Source organism: Carettochelys insculpta, chromosome 18 (genome assembly GCF_033958435.1).
Source record: "Carettochelys insculpta isolate YL-2023 chromosome 18, ASM3395843v1, whole genome shotgun sequence".
NCBI classification, from domain to species: Eukaryota; Metazoa; Chordata; order Testudines; family Carettochelyidae; genus Carettochelys; species Carettochelys insculpta.
In genome coordinates, this window is record NC_134154.1 from 229,078 (window position 1) to 248,070 (window position 18,993).

Genomic DNA, 18,993 nt, shown 5'->3' on the forward strand with positions numbered 1-18,993 from the left:
CACCTGCTAGCAATAGCTCTGCACCTCCCACCCCAATAGCACTTGCTCCAGCAGCTGAGTGAGCTTTCACGACTCCCCCCACCCTCAGAGCAGAACAGGACTCAGCTCTTCCATCCCCACCCTTGCTAAGCCATAGAAGAGACAGACTCCCAAAGCCTGCACAGCAAAGGCCCCCCCCATGCAGAGTGAAAGTGCCTCAGCTGACCGCACAACTGGCCTCAACACAGAGACCTCCAGCCCTGGTAGAGGATTCACCCTAGGGAACTTGCATTACCTCATAGGGGACCCACTGCTCCACAAAGTAGGATTGAGGCCCCTAGGTTCCCCAGCTTTGAGGGAGGACCAGGGAGTTCTTCACCCCTGTGGCAGAGGAGCAGAACAACCAGGGGACTGGGCGGCCAACTTGGGCCACACAGCCCAGCTCTAAGGGCAGGAAGAGGCTCTGTAATTTCCCGTGAGCCCCATGGTTCTGCCCTGGTGAGGGAGAGAGCCATCAGGCAGATGCTCCAAGGCACCCTAGCATGGCAGAGCCACCCCAGGCAGGCAGCTGGGCAATGCTTGGGATTAGACCCCCAAAGGGCTGCTCAGCCAGGCCCATTTGCTCTTGGACAGAGTGCAGGCATGAGACACAAACTGCCCCAGTAAATGCCTACCTGCCCGCTGGCTGCCTGGCACACCCACAATGCGGCTGCTGACAGGCTGAGTCCTGCCATCCTTGATCTGGATGGTGAAGAGTGTTTTCATGGTGTCCTCGTCACTGGTGCTGGCCTTGGTGTCGCAGGCAGGGGGCTGGGGCTGGACTGGGCGGCTGGACTGAGAGGCAGCGTGCTGGGCACCAGGCTCCTCTGTGCAGTACAAGCTTCCCTCCGCAGCCTTTTCAATGGACTTCTGGGTGGATGTCAGCAGGCTGCCTTGCGATTGGCCAGCCTGGCTCCTCCCCACCCAGCTGCCCTCCTCTTTAGGGCAGGCTGGGCCTCTGGCAACTGCAGCCTCTGCCTTGGAGGAGGAGGTGCTGCACTCTGCAAGGCTGCCAGCTAGTGGGCCCCCCAAGCCCTCTTTGGCGCCCTGGGGGGCAGTGTGGCCTGGGGTCACCGGGCTGAGTCTGCACAGGGCACTGCTGGGTAAGTCTGCTGTGCACCAGGGGCGGAGAAGCTGCTGCTGCAGGACTTGGGCACCTCTGCCAGGGCTCTCACTCTTCTGGCTGCAGCACCTGGTACTGGGCTGCACCAAGGAGTCTGAGCTGAACTTGCGAGCACGCTCCCGCACTGAGTTGGCTCTCTGGAAGGGCTGTTCCCGCCTAGGCTCTGGAAGGGGAGACAGGAGCAGAGTGAGGACTTGAGCCAGTCACCCTCCCCTGGGCACACAGCCTCACTGGCATGGGTATGCTTTACCCAGGAGGGGCTGCATGGCATGTCCACCCACAGCGCAGTCAGTGGTTCAGGAGGGCCTACCAGCCCATTACCCCAGTAAGGGTAGCAGAGAAGCAGCCCCTCACCAGCTCTCATGCCACCAGGGCAGGTGCCAGGCCCTTGCAGCACCTGGCACAAGATCACTGGAACAGACAAGGAGAGCTGACTTGGGGGCATGGAGGGGTTGGACAGCCCATGTAACTGAGCTGCCAAGGAGGGGATTTGCTAACAGGAGTATGGGGCACAGCACTGCTGGGGGGGCACAGTGCCCAGCTGGGCCAGAAGGGGGGTCCCACAAACAAACAGGAAATTGATGCAGTTCTGCCATCAGTCCCCCCTGCAGGAAACAATGCCCACCATTGGCACCAGAGCACCACCTTGCTGCAGATGCACTGTATGCTCTCCAGGGAAGCCAGGCCTGGACTCCTTCCCCCTCCCTCACGCCCAGGAGGGTGACAGGCTGTGGCAAGGACACCCCCTCCCAGGGGCTGTCGTGAGATGGACATGGGGCAGACAGCAAGGAGCACATGTCGAGTTCCAGGCTGGCAGAGCAGGAAAGGTGCTTCACCTGTGCTGTGGGCTGGGCATGGGGAGAAAAGCACAGATGGCTTGTGGGCACATCGGCAGCTTCCTAGCTCATCCAGGTTGGGCACTACCAGCACAGGCAACAGACATGCAGAGAGCACAGCCAAGGGAGCCACATTAGAACAGCAGCTACAGGCTTCACCTATGAGCACAGTACCCAGGGCCAGGGCAGCCTGTTGCAGAGCCAAACGCAACCCCCAAGGCCCAAGCTGCCCTGCCCCTCCGGAGCCCTCAGCCAGGGGTGAGTTAAGCTGGGCCAACACAGCCCATGGCCAGCAGAGGGCACCAGACTGCACCCTCCCACCCACAGATCCTAAGTGTGGCAGCCAAGGGGAGGGTCCAGGACAGGACCTGCACTCTGCTTGCCCCCTTCAAGGGCCCCTGCGGGCCAGAGGAACCTGGCCAACTTCCTGCAAAGGGGCCCAAGTTACAGAGGGTTTTCTGCAGAACCAGCCCCTTTGCACAGCCTGCATTTGTACCCATTTGCCTGGGCCTCCCACAAACACCCTGGCAACCCAGGTGGTGCTAGGGTCACTTGCAAACTGCCAGTCCTGGACACTGCCAGGGAGAGCCCATCTGCTGCAGGGTTGGTTGTGAGTTTCTGCCCCAGGGGCTACGCTTGGCTAAACCAGGGTCCCGACCCCACAAGAGCAGATAACACCGCACCAGCTCAGCTACGACTGGCTCCAGCACACAGACAAGGCTGGCTCTGCCCAGCAGGCTCTGCTGCCAAGGCACAGCACTGTGGCGAGTGTGGAGGGGAGGAACTGCCCTGGGGTCTGCGGGACTCATCCATCTTCCCAGAGGGGAACACAGCCACCACAGGGCATGCTGTGCAGCTCTTGCGCTGCATGCTGCCCCTGCCCCATCACCCCACAGGATCCCCTGCTCTACAGCAGAGAGGTGGGCACCACAGACCTTCCTAGCTTCATGCAATAAAGCCAGGCTCTCCCAATAGTCAGCTGAGCCCCTCTGCCAGGCCCTGCACCCCAGCCAAGGAGTTACCCTCAGATGGCTGTTCGAGGGTCTGGCCTTGACCCTTTTCCCAAGGGTCCCACTCACAACCACCAGCCCCCTCTTAGCTGTGGAGCAAGGGCCTGGCCTCCCGATTGGGGTGACGCATGGGGTGGCACCTGTCTCTGCTCCAAAAGCCCAGGGGTGTAGGTCTCCAGGCCTTTCCCCCACCCTTCCTGGCCACTCCCAGCGAGGGAGTCCACACCCAGAGCCCAGCCTCGCTCACTGTATGTAGAGGGGCAGCACCTACCAGGCCTTACTCCCCCGCCTAGTTAGCAAGGGCTCCCTGCCTCAGGATGCTTCAGGGCACTGTCACAGGGTCAGTTCCCGCCCCCGCCCCCGCCCCCCCATGGGGCACTGGAGAAGGGCTATGCACCTCCAGGTGAGGAAATCTACAAGCCTGTATGACAGAGACCCCCAGCTCATCTCAGCCTCACCCCAGCCAAGCCAAACCCCTGGTAGGTGAGTGGGGGACAAGAGGCCTGCCCAGGACCTCACCCATTTCCTGTGGCTCCCTGTCCTCCCCAAGCCACAACAGCCAGCTCACAAGGGGGTGCAGGTGAAGCCCCAGAGCTGCCTGGCTCAGCAGGCCTTCCCAGCTCCCTGGCTAGGCCCGCTGAGACACCTCCAGACAGCAGAGCGGGGCGGTGGGGCCAGGAGAGTGCAAAGCAGTGCTGAGCCACCAGCCTTATTGGGATAAAGAATGTAAAAGGCCCCAGTAAGCTGCACACACTGATTCCCTTTCCCAGCCCAGCAAGCAGACAGGATGTCAGCAGCATCCCAGCCCCGCTCCCAGAGAGATCCTGCTTCTCACCCCTCCAAAACACCCACACAGACATACAGCAGCCTACCAAGGTGTGATGGAGTGAGGGGAGTGCCCGTGTGAGTCAGGCTGGATGTCCGAGGCAAGCAGAGCAGTTCCCAGTGGCTAAGGATGACCCTGGGGCTACAACTGGCAGGTAACACCTCTGCCCTGAACAAAGAGGAGGGAGGAGCTGAGCTGGTTTTGAATCGGGGGCGGCAGTTAAAGGCTAGGGTAAGAGGGAGCTGGAAGGCAGCCAGCTGGAGGAGGGGGAAAGCTACACCCCAGAGGGGCACCCCTCGGGGTCTTCTCCCCAGGACGGGTTGGAATGACTGTCTCTGACTGCTGTACTGTCACTTCTGTGAGAAACTGGGCATCTGTTGCCTAATAAACCTCCTGTTGTACCTGCTGAGTGAGTGTCACTCCTGCCAGCGGACGGGGTGCAGTGCAGGGGGACCCCTGAACCCCATCACACTGGTGTCAGGAGTGGGATACACTGCACCCACGGATGAGCTCCCAGCCGTGGCTGACTGAGCGCAAGAGAAGGAAGGAGCCTCACAAGAGCCAGAGGGGGAACAGAGCAATTCCTGCAGCTGCTACCGGTGAGTGGATACCCCGGGAGACAGCGGGGAGATGGATTATACCCGACTCCTAAAGGCAGAGCTAGCGGGGCTGTGCAGAGAGAGGGGCCTGACCATGGGGAAGGTGACCAAGGCCCAGCTGATTGCCCAGCTGGAAGAGAATGACCGATCCGGGGCGGGGGCAGAGCCTGTCCCGGCAGAAAGTGGCCGGTCAGCCTTGGGAAGCGTTTTGGATTCTCTGACAGGAGCAGGGGCTCGACGCCGTCAAGACAGACGCGGTGCCTGCCAGGTCGCGCTCAGCTAGCGGTGGTCCATCACGGGCAGAGTCCCCCGCCACAGAGCTGCGACGGCTGGAGCTCGAGGTGAGATTAAAGGAACTGGAAGCCCAGGAACGGCAGAGGGAACGTGAGCGCCAGGAACGGGAAAGAGAGCGGGAGCATGAGCAGGCCATGGCAGAGGCGAGACGCCAAGAGGCCCCAGCTGCGGTAAGCGGGGAGAGGGCCAGACGGCTCGGGGTGGCCAGTCACTTGGAGAAGCGCGTGCTGGCGCAGTGTCAGGACCCAGGGGACATGGACGAGTTCCTTACTGCCTTTGAGCGAGCCTGTGAGTTGCATGAGGTTCCCCCAGCTGAGTGGCTCCGGCACCTCACCCCCTTGCTGGGCCAGAAGGCCTCAGCAGTGCTCAGCCAGCTGGAGGGGCTGCAGCCTGGGGCCTATGAACGGTTCAAACAGGCCCTGCTGCATAAGTTCGGGCTGACTCCGGAGATGTACAAGAAGAAGTTCCAGGAGGCGCAGAAGAGGCCAGAGGAAACCCATGTAGATACAACTGCCCGCCTGAGGCAATACTACCGGAAATGGGCGTTCGGAATGGGAGTCCAGACCGTAGAGGACCTGATCGAGCTGGTGGTCCTGGAGCGATTCTACGAGATGTGCTCACCTGACCCGAGGGTATGGCTCGTGGACCGGAAGCCAGGGGATTCACACAATGCAGGGAAACTGGCAGATGACTTCACAAACAGCCGGGCCAGGTTTGAAAGTGAGCCCCACAAAGAGAGGGAGTCCCAGAGAGACCGGTTCCTGACTGTACGACAGAGGGGACCACCTCTGGGGTGAGCCCAGGAAAGAGAGGCCAGCCACCCACCCCCCAGAGAGCCAAGTAGAGCCAGGACAGAGCAGCCGGCCCGAGGGACACAACAAGACCTGGGCTGTTATCGCTGTGGGCGAAAGGGGCATAGAGCAGCCCAGTACCCCAAGCTCCCAGACAGGTTGAGCAGGCTGGGGGGGTCATGGAGTCAACTGGGTGGAGTCCCAGAAGCCAGAGGGGCTGGCGGCCAAGGCGGGTGGTGCTGACAGTGGGCACTCGGATTGGGCCGAGTCCGCCCCACAGACCAGCTCCTCAGGGGGACCAAATGCTCAGAAGTCAGTTTACAGAGTGGGGGCGGCACTACCTCTGTGGAGCAAGCGTCTCAAACACCTCGAGGTAGACGGGAAAAAGGTCACAGGGTTCTAGGACACAGGTGCTGACGTGATGCTGGCCCGACCCGGGGTGGTGGCACCGGGCTGCATGATACCCAATTCTCACCTGACGATAACAGGAATTGATGGGACCCCTTTCAAGGTGCCCATGGCGAGGGTGCACCTGAAATGGGGGAAGAAGGAAGGCCCCAAGGAAGTGGGCGTGCACAGCCATTTGCCGGAGGATGTACTGATGGGGGCTGACCTGGAGAACTGGCCAGGTGAACGCGCTCGTGCCCTGGTCCTGACCCGTAGCCAAAGAAAACGAGGGGTGCATTCCCCAGATTCAAGGGTACAGGCCCAGCCAAAGTCACAGGGGCCAACCCTGAGAGAAAGGGGGCCCCCAAAAACCAGATCTCACAGGCCAGGGGTGCTGGAGCCAGGCAGGGATGGGGAAGTAGCATCCGCCCCTGCCCCAGCCGAAGAATTCCAGGCAGAGCAGCAAGGAGACCCCTCCTTGCAGAAGCTGAGGGAACTGGCCAGTCTCAGCCCAGCTCCACAGCTGGGGGAGGGCTGCAGGGAGAGATTCCTGTGGGAAAAGGGATTCCTGTACCAGGAATGGGCTCCCAGATGCAAAGCGGAGCCATGGAAGGTACAGAGGCAACTAGTGGTTCCCCAAAAGTACCGGCGCAGGTTGCTGTACCTAGCCCATGATGTCCCGCTCGCAGGACACCAGGGATCCACCGCACCAGGAGAAGGTTGTTACAGAACTTTTTTTGGCCTGGGATCTTTGCAGCTGTCCGTCTGTATTGCCTGTCCTGCGATCCCTGCCAGAGGGTGGGGAAGACCTGGGACGAGGGGAAAGCTGCCCTGAGGCCACTGCCCATCATAGAGGAGCCTTTCCAGAAAGTGGCTATAGACATAGTGGGACCCTTCAGCAAGGCAACGCGTTCGGGGAAGAAATATATTTTGGTGGTGGTAGATTTTGCCACGCGATACCCAGAAGCAGTGGCCTTGACCTCTGTCGACGCTGACACCGTGGCGGATGCACTGCTGTCCATTTTCAGCAGAGTGGGGTTCCCCAAGGAGGTCCTCACAGATCAGGGGTCCAACTTCATGTCGGCCCTACTGCAAAGCTTGTGGGACAAGTGTGGGGTCCGGCACACCTGGGCCACAGCCTACCACCCGCAGACCAATTGGCTGGTGGAGAGGTTCAATGGGACTCTGAAGCAGATGCTGAGAACCTTCATGAATCAATACCCCCATGACTGGGACAAGTACTTACCTCACCTGCTGTTTGCATACAGGGAGGTGTCCCAGGAATCCACGGGGTTCTCCCTGTTTGAACTGCTGTATGGAAGGAGGGTACGGGGACCCTTGGACTTGCTCAGAGAAGAGTGGGAGGGGACAGCCTCTCCTGAAGGGGAGTCAGTGGTACAGTATGTACTGACCTTCCGGGAAAAACTCACCGAGCTCATGGGCCTGGCCAGGGAGAACCTCTCCATGGCCCAAAGGAAGCAAAAGGTCTGGTATGACCATAACGCCAGGGCCCGAGCCTATGCCACCGGGGACCAAGTGATGGTCCTTGTACCTGTGCGGCGGAACAAGCTGCAAACAGCCTGGGATGGGCTCTTCAAGGTTGTCAAACAGCTAAATGACGTGAATTATGTGGTGGAACTGTCAAACCGGGCCCACAGCCACCGGGTCTATCATGTGAACATGATGAAACCTTACTGGGACAGACAGAACTTGGTGCTGGCCATGTGCAGACACTGGGAGGGGCAGGAGGATGATCCCTTGGTGGATTTACTCACAAGGACTGGAGCCAGCTCCTTGCTGGAGTCTATTCCCCTCTCAGACCAGCTGACCCCTGCCCAGCAGACGGAGATCAAGGAAGTGCTGCATTCGCACCAACAGCTGTTCTCTGACAGACCCAGATGCACTGACCTAGCTGTCCACCGAATAGAGACAGGCACCCACGCCCCTATCAAGTGTGTGCCATTCAGAGTCACAAGGAGGACAGCTCAGGACATAGAGCGGGAGGTTGAAGACATGCTGGCTCTGGGGGTGATCTAACCCTCCTCCAGCCCCTGGGCCTCTCCCGTGGTGATAGTCCCTAAAAAAGATGGGTCTGTTCGGTTTTGTGTGGACTATCGCAAGCTTAACGCCATCACTGTATCGGACGCCTGCCCCATGCCCAGGCCCGATGACCTTTTAGACAAGCTGGGGGGAGCCCGTTACCTCACCACCATAGACCTCACCAAGGGGTACTGGCAAGTGCCATTAGACCAAGATGCCCGGCTCAAGTCGGCTTTCATCACCCCTGTGGGGCTCTACGAGTTCCTGGTCCTGTCCTTTGGCCTCAAGGGGGCACCTGCTACCTTCCAGCGTCTGGTGGACCAGCTACTGAAAGGGATGGAGAGCTTTGCCCTGGCTTACATGGACGACATTTGCATCTTCAGCCAGATGTGGGAGGACCACGTGTCCCAAGTCAAGCAGGTGCTGGACCGACTCCAGAAGGCTGGTCTGACTATCAAGGCAGTGAAGTGCAAGGTGGGAATGGCTGAGGTGACCTACCTGGGCCACAAGGTCGGCAGCGGCTGCTTAAAGCCAGAGCCAGCTAAAGTGGAGGCTGTCAGAGATTGGCCCACACCCCAGACTAAGAAGCAGGTCCAGGCCTTCATTGGGATGGCGGGGTACTACCGGAGGTTTGTGCCCCACTTTAGCTCCATCGCAGCCCCCCTCACGGAGCTGTGTAAAAAGGGAAAGCCTGACAAGGTGGTCTGGACCGAGCAGTGCCAAGAGGCCCTCTGCGCGCTGAAGGAGGCTCTGGTCAGGGCCCCAGTGCTGGCAAATCCAGACTTCAACAAACCCTTCCTGGTGTTCACCGATGCCTCAGACGTGGGGCTCGGGGCGGTGCTAATGCAGGTGAATGACAAAGGGGAGAAACACCCCATTGTGTACCTGAGTAAGAAGCTGCTGCCCCGGGAGCAGAACTACGCAGCTATAGAGAAGGAATGTCTGGCCATGGTGTGGGCGCTGGGGAAGCTGCAGCCGTACCTGTTTGGACGGCGTTTCACCGTGTACACCGATCACTCACCCCTGACCTGGCTGCATCACATGAAAGGGGCCAACGCCAAGCTCCTACAGTGGAGTCTGCTCCTGCAGGACTACGACATGGAGGTGGTCCATGTGAAGGGGAACAACAACACCACCATAGCCGATGCCCTGTCACGCAGGGAGGGCCCCGAACTTCCCCAGGTCACTGGCTAAGTGACCCTGCTCAGTTCGGTCTGGAAGGGGGGAGAGATGTGATGGAGTGGGGGGGGGTGCATGTGTGAGTCAGGCTGGATGTCTGAGGCAAGCAGAGCAGCTCCCAGTGGCTAAGGATGACCCTGGGGCTACAACTGGCAGGTAACACCTCTGCCCTGAACAAAGAGGAGGGAGGAGCCGAGCTGGTTTTTTAAATCGGGGGCAGCAGTTAGAGGCTAGGGTAAGAGGGAGCTGGAAGGCAGCCAGCCGGAGGAGGGGGAAAGCTACACCCCAGAGGGGCCCCCCTCGGGGTCTTCTCCCCAGGACGGGCTGGAATGACTGTCTCTGGCTGCTGTGCTGTCGCTTCTGTGAGAAACTGGGCATCTGTTGCCTAATAAACCTCCTGTTGTACCTGCTGAGTGAGTGTCACTCCTGCCAGCGGATGGGGTGCAGTGCAGGGGGACCCCCGAACCCCATCACACAAGGCCCTGCCATCACCTCTGCAGCCCCTGCCTTTGCTCTCTGCCAGGAATGGTCTTGCCTGGGAAGCTTGTCCCACTCCCTGCGGGAAGGGGAGACCTGTGATGAAGTGAGGGGGTTTGAAGGGTTTGCTAGCAGAGGGGTTGCCACTCAGTGTCCCTGGGGGTTACTGGTGTAACAAGATGAGGTAGGGTTGACATATAAAAAAAAAAAAAGAGAAGACACCCCAGAAAGGGAGAGAGTCTATCAGTAGCTACTCACTCATGTTGCATTAATGCACTACACCTACTATAAACACATTTGTACAATGGGAGTGGGTAGATCCTGACAGAGAGATGCTCCCTTGCAGGGGTGCCCTCTTTTTTATAGTAACCCTAGGTGAGGGGAGAGGAGATTGGTTGATACAGCTTTTAAGAACCCAGTGTCTTGAAGAATGGAGACCCCATTGACTGGTGCCCTGATCACTGTCTTCCAGCTTGGGTGGCACAGCTGGGTCTGGCCAGTGGAAGGACAATGGTCTGTGGAGAGAGGGTCCCAGTGACCTGACCAGCTCGTTCCAACCAGGGGAAACAAAGAAGGGAGGATAGGCCGAGAACCGAGGGGCCCAGAGGGGGATATCAGAGGCTCGGTTTGAAAGAGGAGGCTGTGGGACTAGGCAGGGCTCACCCGGCTGCAGGAGACTCAGACATGCTGTGCTAAGGAGGCCAGGCCTACAGGCCTGGAGAGTTCTTGCATCGTGTTCAGTAAACCCTCCTGTGCGATGCTGGGTGAGAGCTGCTCCTTTCTAGAGCACGGAGGTGCATTTTTCCCTCTGGCAGTCACAGCCCAGGGGCCCAAAGGCAGTGAACTCCCTGAGGGGCCCCATGGCAGAGCGAAGGGTGCTGGAGGCTCAAAGGTAGGGTCCCAGGAGGTGGAGGGGCTGAACACCCGAGGGGCAGGGCTGCCACAGTCACAGGGGTTCCCACTGGGGATCATACAGGCCATGACAACGTGGCAGCAATAAATGAGGGTGCTGAAGGGACCAGCAAGGAAATGGCCTATAACCCTCCCCGTAAGCACATCCTGGCACTGCCGGGCAGGGAAGCTCTAAGGAGCAGCTGATGGCTCAGCTTGCAGAGAATGACCAGTTGGAGGAACAGGCTCCAGCTTCCACTGGGGCTCCTGGAGAGGAGCTGTGTGAGCAGTCAGCACAGCAGCTGGGAATGTTATGAGAGCCAACTCCCCAGTCAGCAAGTGGGGGCCCCCAGTCCGGGTTCTCCCAGAGGAGCTGCAGCAGTGGAGGCTAATAGGTCAAGCAGAACAGCAGCAGCACAAGCGGGAGTTGGAAGCCGGGTGGGCCAAGAGTCCTGCCACCAGGCAGTAAGTGGGAAAGGGCCCTGAGATGCCAGTGCTGTGGGGAAACTAGACCCCAGCTGCTGCCCCAGTGTAAGGAGGGGGAGGCTAGTCATGCCTACCTCACAACCTTTGACCTGCACACTAACCTCTTGCACAGGTTCTGCTGTCTGACCCCTGCCGGGCACCAAGGCAGCTTTCAGCCACATGGGTGGGATTGAAGAGTGCATAGTCCTGTCTCAAACAGGCCACATTGGTGAAAGCCAAGCTGCAGTGTGAGGCATAGGGGCCCAGGGGTAAGCAAGACCCCAAGTGTCATCTACAAGAAAGTCACCAACCTGCTGGGGGAATAGCCTTCTGAGTGGGGGGAAGGGTGCCAAAGCCGCTGCTGCGGAGGATGTGTATAAGCTGGCAGGGTTGGAGCAGCTGAATGACATTTGCCCTTCCAGCCTCCAGGCGAGACTTGGGGGCTGGAAGCCTAAAGATCAGCACAGTGCGGGGACACCGGCAGGCAAGTTTGTAGCCAGCATATCAGGGCAGGAGGGAGACCCATGTCGGGGACTCGGAGGGAATCACCCAGAGATCCCGCAAAAGGTTGGTACTTAGGAAGACTGGAGCAGGCCGACCCCCATGCCCGCACCTCCGTGGGGGAACTGAAACGAAATTACTGGGGCCAAAAGGGACAAGACAATGCAATGCCAGACAAGGAAGGAAATGGTGGCCAGGCTGAACCTGGAGGTGGCACCACCAGTCCTGAAAGTACAGTTGACTGGGCTGTGCTGGGGGAGGGGACTGCCAAACCAGGCCAGCTGGGGAAGATGGGGCACCAGCCCCAGAGTGCCTGTATTCAATATGCCAGGTGAGTGTGGGACAATTGCCACATCAACCCCATTAGGTGGGAGGAAGGGGCGTCTGGTTCTGGGACACGGACAAGGAAGCGAAACTGGCACGGCTGAAGGTGGCTGGCCCAGGTCAGCAAGTCCCTGATGCATACCTGACTGTAAGGTGAGTGTTCAGGGCCCCATCAAGGTGCCTGTAGCAACGATACACCTGAAATGGGGAGCTTAGGAGGGGCCCGAAGAGATTGGGATGCACGATCAGCTACTCACAGAGGTGCTAATGGGTAATGATCTACAGGACTGGCTGGCTAGCTCTTAGAGTGCCAGTTTCAGCCAGAGCCAGCAAGGAATGCAAGACCTCCCAAAGACAGGCAGGAGAGGTAAGCACATGGGGTAGGGCTGGATGGGGCTAGACCAGAGCCTCCGTCTCAAGGTGGATTAGATGCACAAGCCACTCCCAGCAATGGAGTTCCAGATGGAGCTGCACAGGGATCTTTCCTTGGGAGAAGCTGAGAGTCCTTGATGGCCAGAATAGTGCATGTTCCTGGGAGACAACCACAAGGAGAGGTTCCCGTTGGAGAAGGGATTCCTGTACCAGAATGGGCTGACCTGGGGAAAACTGAGCCTTGGGAAGCCAGGAAGCAGTTGCTGTTTCCCCAGAGGTACTGCTGCTGGCTGTTGGACTTGGCCCATGATGTTCCCCCTTTGGTGCACCAGGGAGTCCAGCATACAGGATTGCTGCAGAACTTATACTGGCCCGGGGTCTTACACATGGTCCAACAGTACTGCAGGTCCTGCGATCCCTGCCAGAGGGAGAGGTAGGCCTGGGACAAGCATAAAGCAGCTCTGAAGCCCCTGTCCATCATATAAGGCAGCTAGGGACATAACTGGGCCCCTCAGTAAGGTGACCCTGTCCGGGAAGAAATATATTCTGGTGGTGGTTTTCGCTTCTTGCGCCCTGACCCTGTCCTCTATTGAGGAAGACATTATTGCAAATACGCTGGGATAGGGAGAAGTTTGTGTTGGCTGTGTGTGGGCAGTGGTGAGATAGGGCAGGATCCCCTGGTGGATCTCCTCCTGGAGGCTGGGGCTAACCCTTTCGACCAGCTAACCCCTTCATAGCAGACAGATCAGAGGTGCTGCCTCCCTACCAGCACTTTTCCAGCTGGCCTGGGCTCACTAACCCAGCTGTCCACCGGCTGGAGATGGAAACCAAATCTCCCCATCACATGTGCCCAGTTCAAGGTCACTGGGAAAGCAACCCAGGAACCGGAGAGAGAGGCTGGGGACATGCCGGCTTTAGGGGTGATCCATCCGTCCTTTGCCCCTGGGTCCCTCCTGTAGAGTTGGTCCTCAAGAAGGATGGGGCAAATCCAGTTCTGTGTAGACTATCAGAAGCTCAGCGCCATCACTGTATCCAACACCTACCTCATGCCTAGGCCCTGCCCACCATAGAATGTGCACCACCAGCCCAGACCAGACCAGCTCCTACACAAGTTGAGGGAGTGGGCAGTATCTCATCACTTTGAATATCAAAGGCTACTGGCAGGTGCCTTTGGTCCCAGAGGCCAGGGCAAAGTCAGCCTTCAACCTCCCAATAAGGCTCGCATGGTTTGTCGTCCTACCTTTTGGCATCCAGGGACACCAGGCACCTTCCAGCCCTGGTGGATCAGTTACCGATAGGGATAGAGGACTTTGCTCTGGCATGCATTGAGGATAGCTGTGTCCTTATCCAGACCTTGGAGGACCATATGTCTCAGGAAAAGAAAGGTTGGGTCACCTCCAGGACACTGGACTGACCACAAAAACTGGGAAGTGCCAGGTAGGGATGACTGAGATGTCACAGTCACTGCCTGAAGCTGAACCAGCTGAAGTGAAGGCCACCAGAGACTGGCCCACCCCCAGACTAAAGCGGGTCCAGGCCCTTACTAGGAGGGTGGGACAGTACCAGAGGTTTGTGCCCCACTTTAGCTCCTGGTGGCTCCCTGACAGAGCTGTTCAGGAAGGACAGCTGGACTGAGCAGTGCCAAAGGCTCTCTGTGCACTGAGGGGGTCACTCAGCCAAGGCCTGGTGCTGGTCAACCCAGATTTTAACAAGCCCTTCCTGGTATTCCCCAGCACCCAGACACTGGGCTGGGCACAGTACTGATGCAAACTGATTCTAATGGGAAGAGGCACCCCACTGTGTAATTGAGCAGGAAGCTGCTGCCCCAGGAGCAGCACTACGCAGCTGTAGAGAAGCAGCATCTGCCTTGGTGTGAGCCCTTAGAAAGCTGTAGCTGTTATCGGTTTGGGCAGCACTTCATCATGTGCACTGACCACTCTCCGCTGACCTGGCTGCACCAGTCAAAGGGGCCAATGCTGAGCTCCTGTGGTGGAGCCTGATCCTTCAGGTCTACAACATGGTGGTCCACAGGCAGAGGAGTACCAACCAAAGCTGGTGTTTTATCATGGAGCAGATCACTGTGGGCTAATGACCCCACTTAGTTCAGACTCGAAGCGGTGAGAGATGTGACAAACCAGGGGATCTGTAGGGGGTTCAAAGGGTTTCCATGCAGCAGGGATAGTGCTCAGTGTTTCTAGCTCTTACTGGTTAAATGAGGCAAGGCAAGAGGGACTAGCATGGAACTGGGAATCCCAGACAGTGGCCTGGAGAAAGGAGACCCCTGCGAAGGGCAAAGAGGAGACCTGTCTCGGATGGCACAGCCGGCTCTGGCCAGTGGGAGGACAACGGCTGTGGAGAGAAGGCCAGAGGAGAGACAAGGGGTCCCAGGTGACTGTTTACCTGGACAGAAGACAAAGGATGAGGAAGGAGCCTCTGGAGGGGGGTGGATTGGAGCTGTGGCTGGAAGGAAAAAACTGGGACTAGGCAGAGCCCACCTGGACAGTGGGGAAACTCAGCCGTGTTGGGCTGGAGAGGCCAGGCTGACAGGCCCTGAGAATTCCTGGGCTGCATTCAAATGCTCAAACCCTCCTGTTTATGCCAGCTGAGCATCACTCTGGTCTGGAGAACCGGGCTACTTTATCTCCTCTGGGAGTGGAGGCCCAAGGGGGCCCATGGCAAAGCCAGCTGTGCTCAAGGCTCCGAGAGATGTGGTCTCAGGAGGCAGAGGGGCTGAAGTCCTGAGAGAGTGGACCCCCCGGAAAGGGGGAGCCCCACCTCCCCTGCACCCTCGCCACAAAGGGGCTGCCACACTGGAGGGGAACTCCCTGGCAACCACACAGGCCAGGCACAGACAGCACCTGTGAGTCCGTGACAGGAGGCACCTCCCATCTCAGGCACAGGCCAAGATCTGCCCACTAGCTGCAGCTGGAGCCTGGATGGGAGCCCAGACAGTTCCACTCCTTCCAAGAAGCAGAGCAAAGCACACAGGGACCCAGACACCACCTGCTGGTTCAATGCCAGGCCAGAGATCCCTGGCCACGGAGCCTAGCCAAGCACCGACTGTGGGTGGGTGGAGGGTGGCACGGTGCCTGTGGCTTACCAGCTCCCATCTTCTCAGCAGTTCTGCCCGACTTCACCGGCACTGGGCTTCTGACACAGACCTGGGGGAAAGGTGAGGACAAGCACCGTCAGTCTCTGCACCCGAGTGGCCAGGCAGCTCCTCCATCCAACAGGTGCTCGGCTGTGCCCACCCCCCACCATGCCAACTGGCCCCCTCCCCATTCCTGCACAGCCCCACCCTCAAGCTCTGCCTGTCCCCCAATTCCTGCACAACCCCCAACCACTCCCCCCAGCTCTGCCCACCTCCCCAGTTCCTGCATAGCCCCCCCAACCACTCCCCCCAGCTCTGCCCAACTCCCCAGTTCCTGCACAGCCCCCCCAACCACTCCCCCCAGCTCTGCCCAACTCCCCAATTCCTGCACAGCCCCCCCCCACACCAACCACTCCCCCCAGCTCTGCCCAACTCCCCAATTCCTGCACAGCCCCCCCACCATACCAACCGGCCCCCTCCCCAGCCCATCACCCCAGCTCAGCTGCCCCATTCCTGCAGCCCCCACCATGCCAACCGCCCTCCCCCAGCTCTGCCCCCCGCTCCCCATTCCTGCACAGACCCCTGCTTTAGCTTGCCCATCCCCACCACCGATCCTGAACAGCCCCCTGCCATGCCAGATGGGCACCCCTACAGCTCTGCCCATCCTCCCCCTTGATTCCAACACTGCCTCCTGCTAATCCAGCCCAGCCCCACTGATTCACCTCACTGCTGACCGGCAACCCCTGCCAGGCCACGCACACCCTCGCCATGGAAGGTAGTTCTGTGCTGCTGATAAATGGGAATGTGTTAAGACCCCAACTTGTTTGGCCTGTATCCAAAGGCCTCCCTGGCGAGCAGGTACTGGACTCCCCCATGTGCCACCTAGTAGCCAGTTGTCAAGTATCAGAGGGGTAGCCGTGTTAGTCTGGATCTGTAGCAGCAACGAAGGGTCCTGTGGCACCTTATAGACTAACAGAAAAGTTTAGAGCATGAGCTTTCGTGAGTTAACTCACTTCATGAGCATCTGAAGAAGTGAGTTAACTCACGAAAGCTCATGCTCTAAACTTTTCTGTTAGTCTATAAGGTGCCACAGGACCCTTCGTTGCTGCTAGTGGCCAGCGTTCACACTGAGCAGCACAGCCCTCCAGAGCCTGTCCTGCACAGCCCACAGGCTCTGCTCCTGGGAGCAGCAGCTGCCAGGCCACACACACGCTACCCGCCTGCCTATGCGGCAGAGCTGGCAGTGGTTGCCCCACCCTGGGCACTCCCGGAAAGGCCAGTGATCTCCAGACCTGGCTGCTCTGGCTCCCATTGCTGGGCGGTCTCCGGCAGATGTTCTCCACTGAGCAGCTGTCACCTGTGGCAGCAGGCGTCCCTTGTGTTTCTGGCTCCCCACTGCCCCCTGCCTCCGGCTGACCAAGCCGCTGGTCACCGCCCTCCAGCGCACAAGGGCTGGGCACACCCACATGGGAGTGCTTGGCTTGCAGGTCCAGCTCAGGGCTGTGGGAGCTGCACTCCAGGGCCTCAGTTATCTGCTGTGGCTCCAGCTCCAAGGTGGAGGGGCGTGAGGGATGATGGGTGCACAGGGGGTCCAGGAGCAGCAGGGTCCCTGAGGCTGAGTCTGCAGGAGAGAGAATCAGCTCCTTATGGGGGAAGGGCACCCCATAATCCTGCTAAACCGCTCCCATCAGCCCCCCACTCAGGCAAACCCCCTCCCACATCACGCAAGTGCCATGCCTCACCCCACCCCTGCTCAGGAGCCAGCAGTAAAGCATGCACTGGCCTGACCACGCACTGCCACCTGATGCCCCTGCTACCACTCCTGTACAGTGCAGCTCTGACAGGCCAGACTGATGGGCAGAGCACAGCAGGGTCCCATCCCACCATCCCATTGCCCCCGTGTGGCTGTTGGGGAGAAAATGGATACTCTGCGCCACTCCCAGGTTCTGCTCTGGGTGGGACAGGCCAGACGCTGCATTTGAGGGCAGGGCTTTGTCTATGGAAATCAGTCACCAGGGGACTAGACTCACCCTGGGCCTCCAGTTTCTCAGGCTCTCTCCTTTGCTCACTGCGCATGTCCCGGATCTGCTCCTGCTCCTCCTGGTCCTCCAGCGTCTGTGCCCGGGACAGCGGGGAGTGAGCATCAGTGTGGGGCTCCTTGCTCTTAGCATGGGCTATTTACATTAGTCCTTCTTTGCCCCTCCATAGGAGAGCTCTCAAGTGGGCCCTGAGGCCTGCAGCAGAGATGCCAAGACCTGACTGGATCCCAGCCCAAGCTGCCTGGACTGCCCCAGGGGCTGGGGTATGAAGCCCAGCCTCCCCCACAGCCCAAAAAAAAAAAGCCCATTCACGTACCCCTCCTCAGAAACCTGGAGCAAGCCCTCAGCAGCTTCTCCTGCTGTTATGGGACCATTTGAAGCCAGCCCAGGGAGAAAGTGACTGCAAGTCCCCAGGGTGATGGAGAGAGGGTTCAGCCCAGCTCCCACGCCAAGCCAGCCATCCCTTCTCTCAAAGGGGGACCGAACACTGAAGAGCCTTGAAGGCCGATCAAGGACTCTCTGCAGGCACAAGAGGGCTGAATGGCACCACAGAGTGTTGGGGACAAGTGGGGAGGGGGAGCCTGATACAAGACAGAGCCAGCCCCACGCTCAGCAAGTTGCCTCCATAGAGGGAGCTGCCCCACAAGCGCAGAAAGCATGGCTCTGTGTGTGTGAGCACCTCACCCGCTCTCTGTAGAGCTTGGTTCTATGCAATGTATTCACACCCTCTGGCCTAGGCCACCCAGGTGCTGCCAAGACCTGTCAGGTCCCACAACTCACCCCAGAGCTGCCCCCAGCTGGGCTTTCCTTCCCCAGGACATCCAGGGCCTCACTTTCCCCTCGCCGGTTACTATGGGCTCTCCCTGCTGGGGCTGCAGCTGGACAGGAGGAAGGAAGGAGCCAGTTAGGAAGCGGCTGGCTTGGGCAGAGCCAGGCCGGCTCTGCAGGGAGCCAGGTGCACACAATGCCATACCTTCCAGCTCCTTCGCCCGCAGCTTGCGGATGGCAGCCCGGATCAGCTTGCGCTCCTCGTACTCGCTGGCTCCTCGCAGCTGCGGCAGAAAGGGATACACAGGGTCTCCCACAGTCCCAGAGCGCCCCAGAAAGGGACACGCAGGGACTTCCACAGCTCCAGAACTGCCCCGGCTCCAGGGAGTGCCCCAGGGCCAGGGCCAGCCCTCCCCACACCACAGCCAGGCCACATCAGCAGCCCCCCAGATCCTGTCCTAGGCACACGATGTGCCAGTCACAGTGCAGGATCCCAGGTAATGCTGAGTGCATGGCCCCCTGCTCGCCGTGCCAGGCAGGGCAGGAAGGGAGGGGTGCAGAGCAAGGTTCCGTACAATGGAGGAGTGGGAGTCAGGGCTCTTGGGTTCTAGGGACAGCTCTGCCACAAATTCCCCATGAGACCTGCAGCAGACAGTCCCTGCCCCACCTCAGTTTCAACACCCTGCTCCTGGCACTGGGGGATCCACGCCCACCAGCTCTCTGCACCCTGGGGGCACCTTGCCCAAGCGCTGCCTGCAGAGCCAGGCTGGCCAAGTCTCCCCAGCAGCACAGCTTGTTCCTAACATGCTGCTCCAGCAGGGTAGAAGAGGGGAGCGGAAGGCAATAGAACATGGCAGATGGGACAGCTGAGGAGAGCAAGCAGCCAGGAAGGGGTGCTGGGCAAACAAGACAGTGCTAGCAACAACGCTGCACCCCCAGTCTCTTTTACTGACAGGAAGCTG

The 18,993-nt window shown here is 59.3% G+C and overlaps 1 protein-coding gene across 7 annotated transcripts in view; it reads right to left on the reverse strand.

Annotated features, from left to right (window-relative positions):
• SMTN (smoothelin) overlaps positions 1 to 18,993 on the reverse strand; it is a 57,938-nt gene that overhangs the window by 20,856 nt on the left and 18,089 nt on the right. For all 7 annotated transcript variants that reach the window (XR_012647992.1, XR_012647993.1, XM_075012605.1 and 4 more), the window contains exons 5-10: positions 18,237 to 18,315; positions 18,044 to 18,141; positions 17,255 to 17,339; positions 16,517 to 16,845; positions 15,234 to 15,294; positions 654 to 1,304 (exon numbers count right to left, since the gene is read on the reverse strand). Coding sequence is in view for 5 of the 7 variants with exons in the window: in XM_075012605.1 (XP_074868706.1) it covers positions 654 to 1,304; positions 15,234 to 15,294; positions 16,517 to 16,845; positions 17,255 to 17,339; positions 18,044 to 18,141; positions 18,237 to 18,315 (1,303 nt within the window). In the remaining 2 variants the exon portion in view is untranslated. The remainder of the gene's footprint in view (positions 1 to 653; positions 1,305 to 15,233; positions 15,295 to 16,516; positions 16,846 to 17,254; positions 17,340 to 18,043; positions 18,142 to 18,236; positions 18,316 to 18,993) is intronic.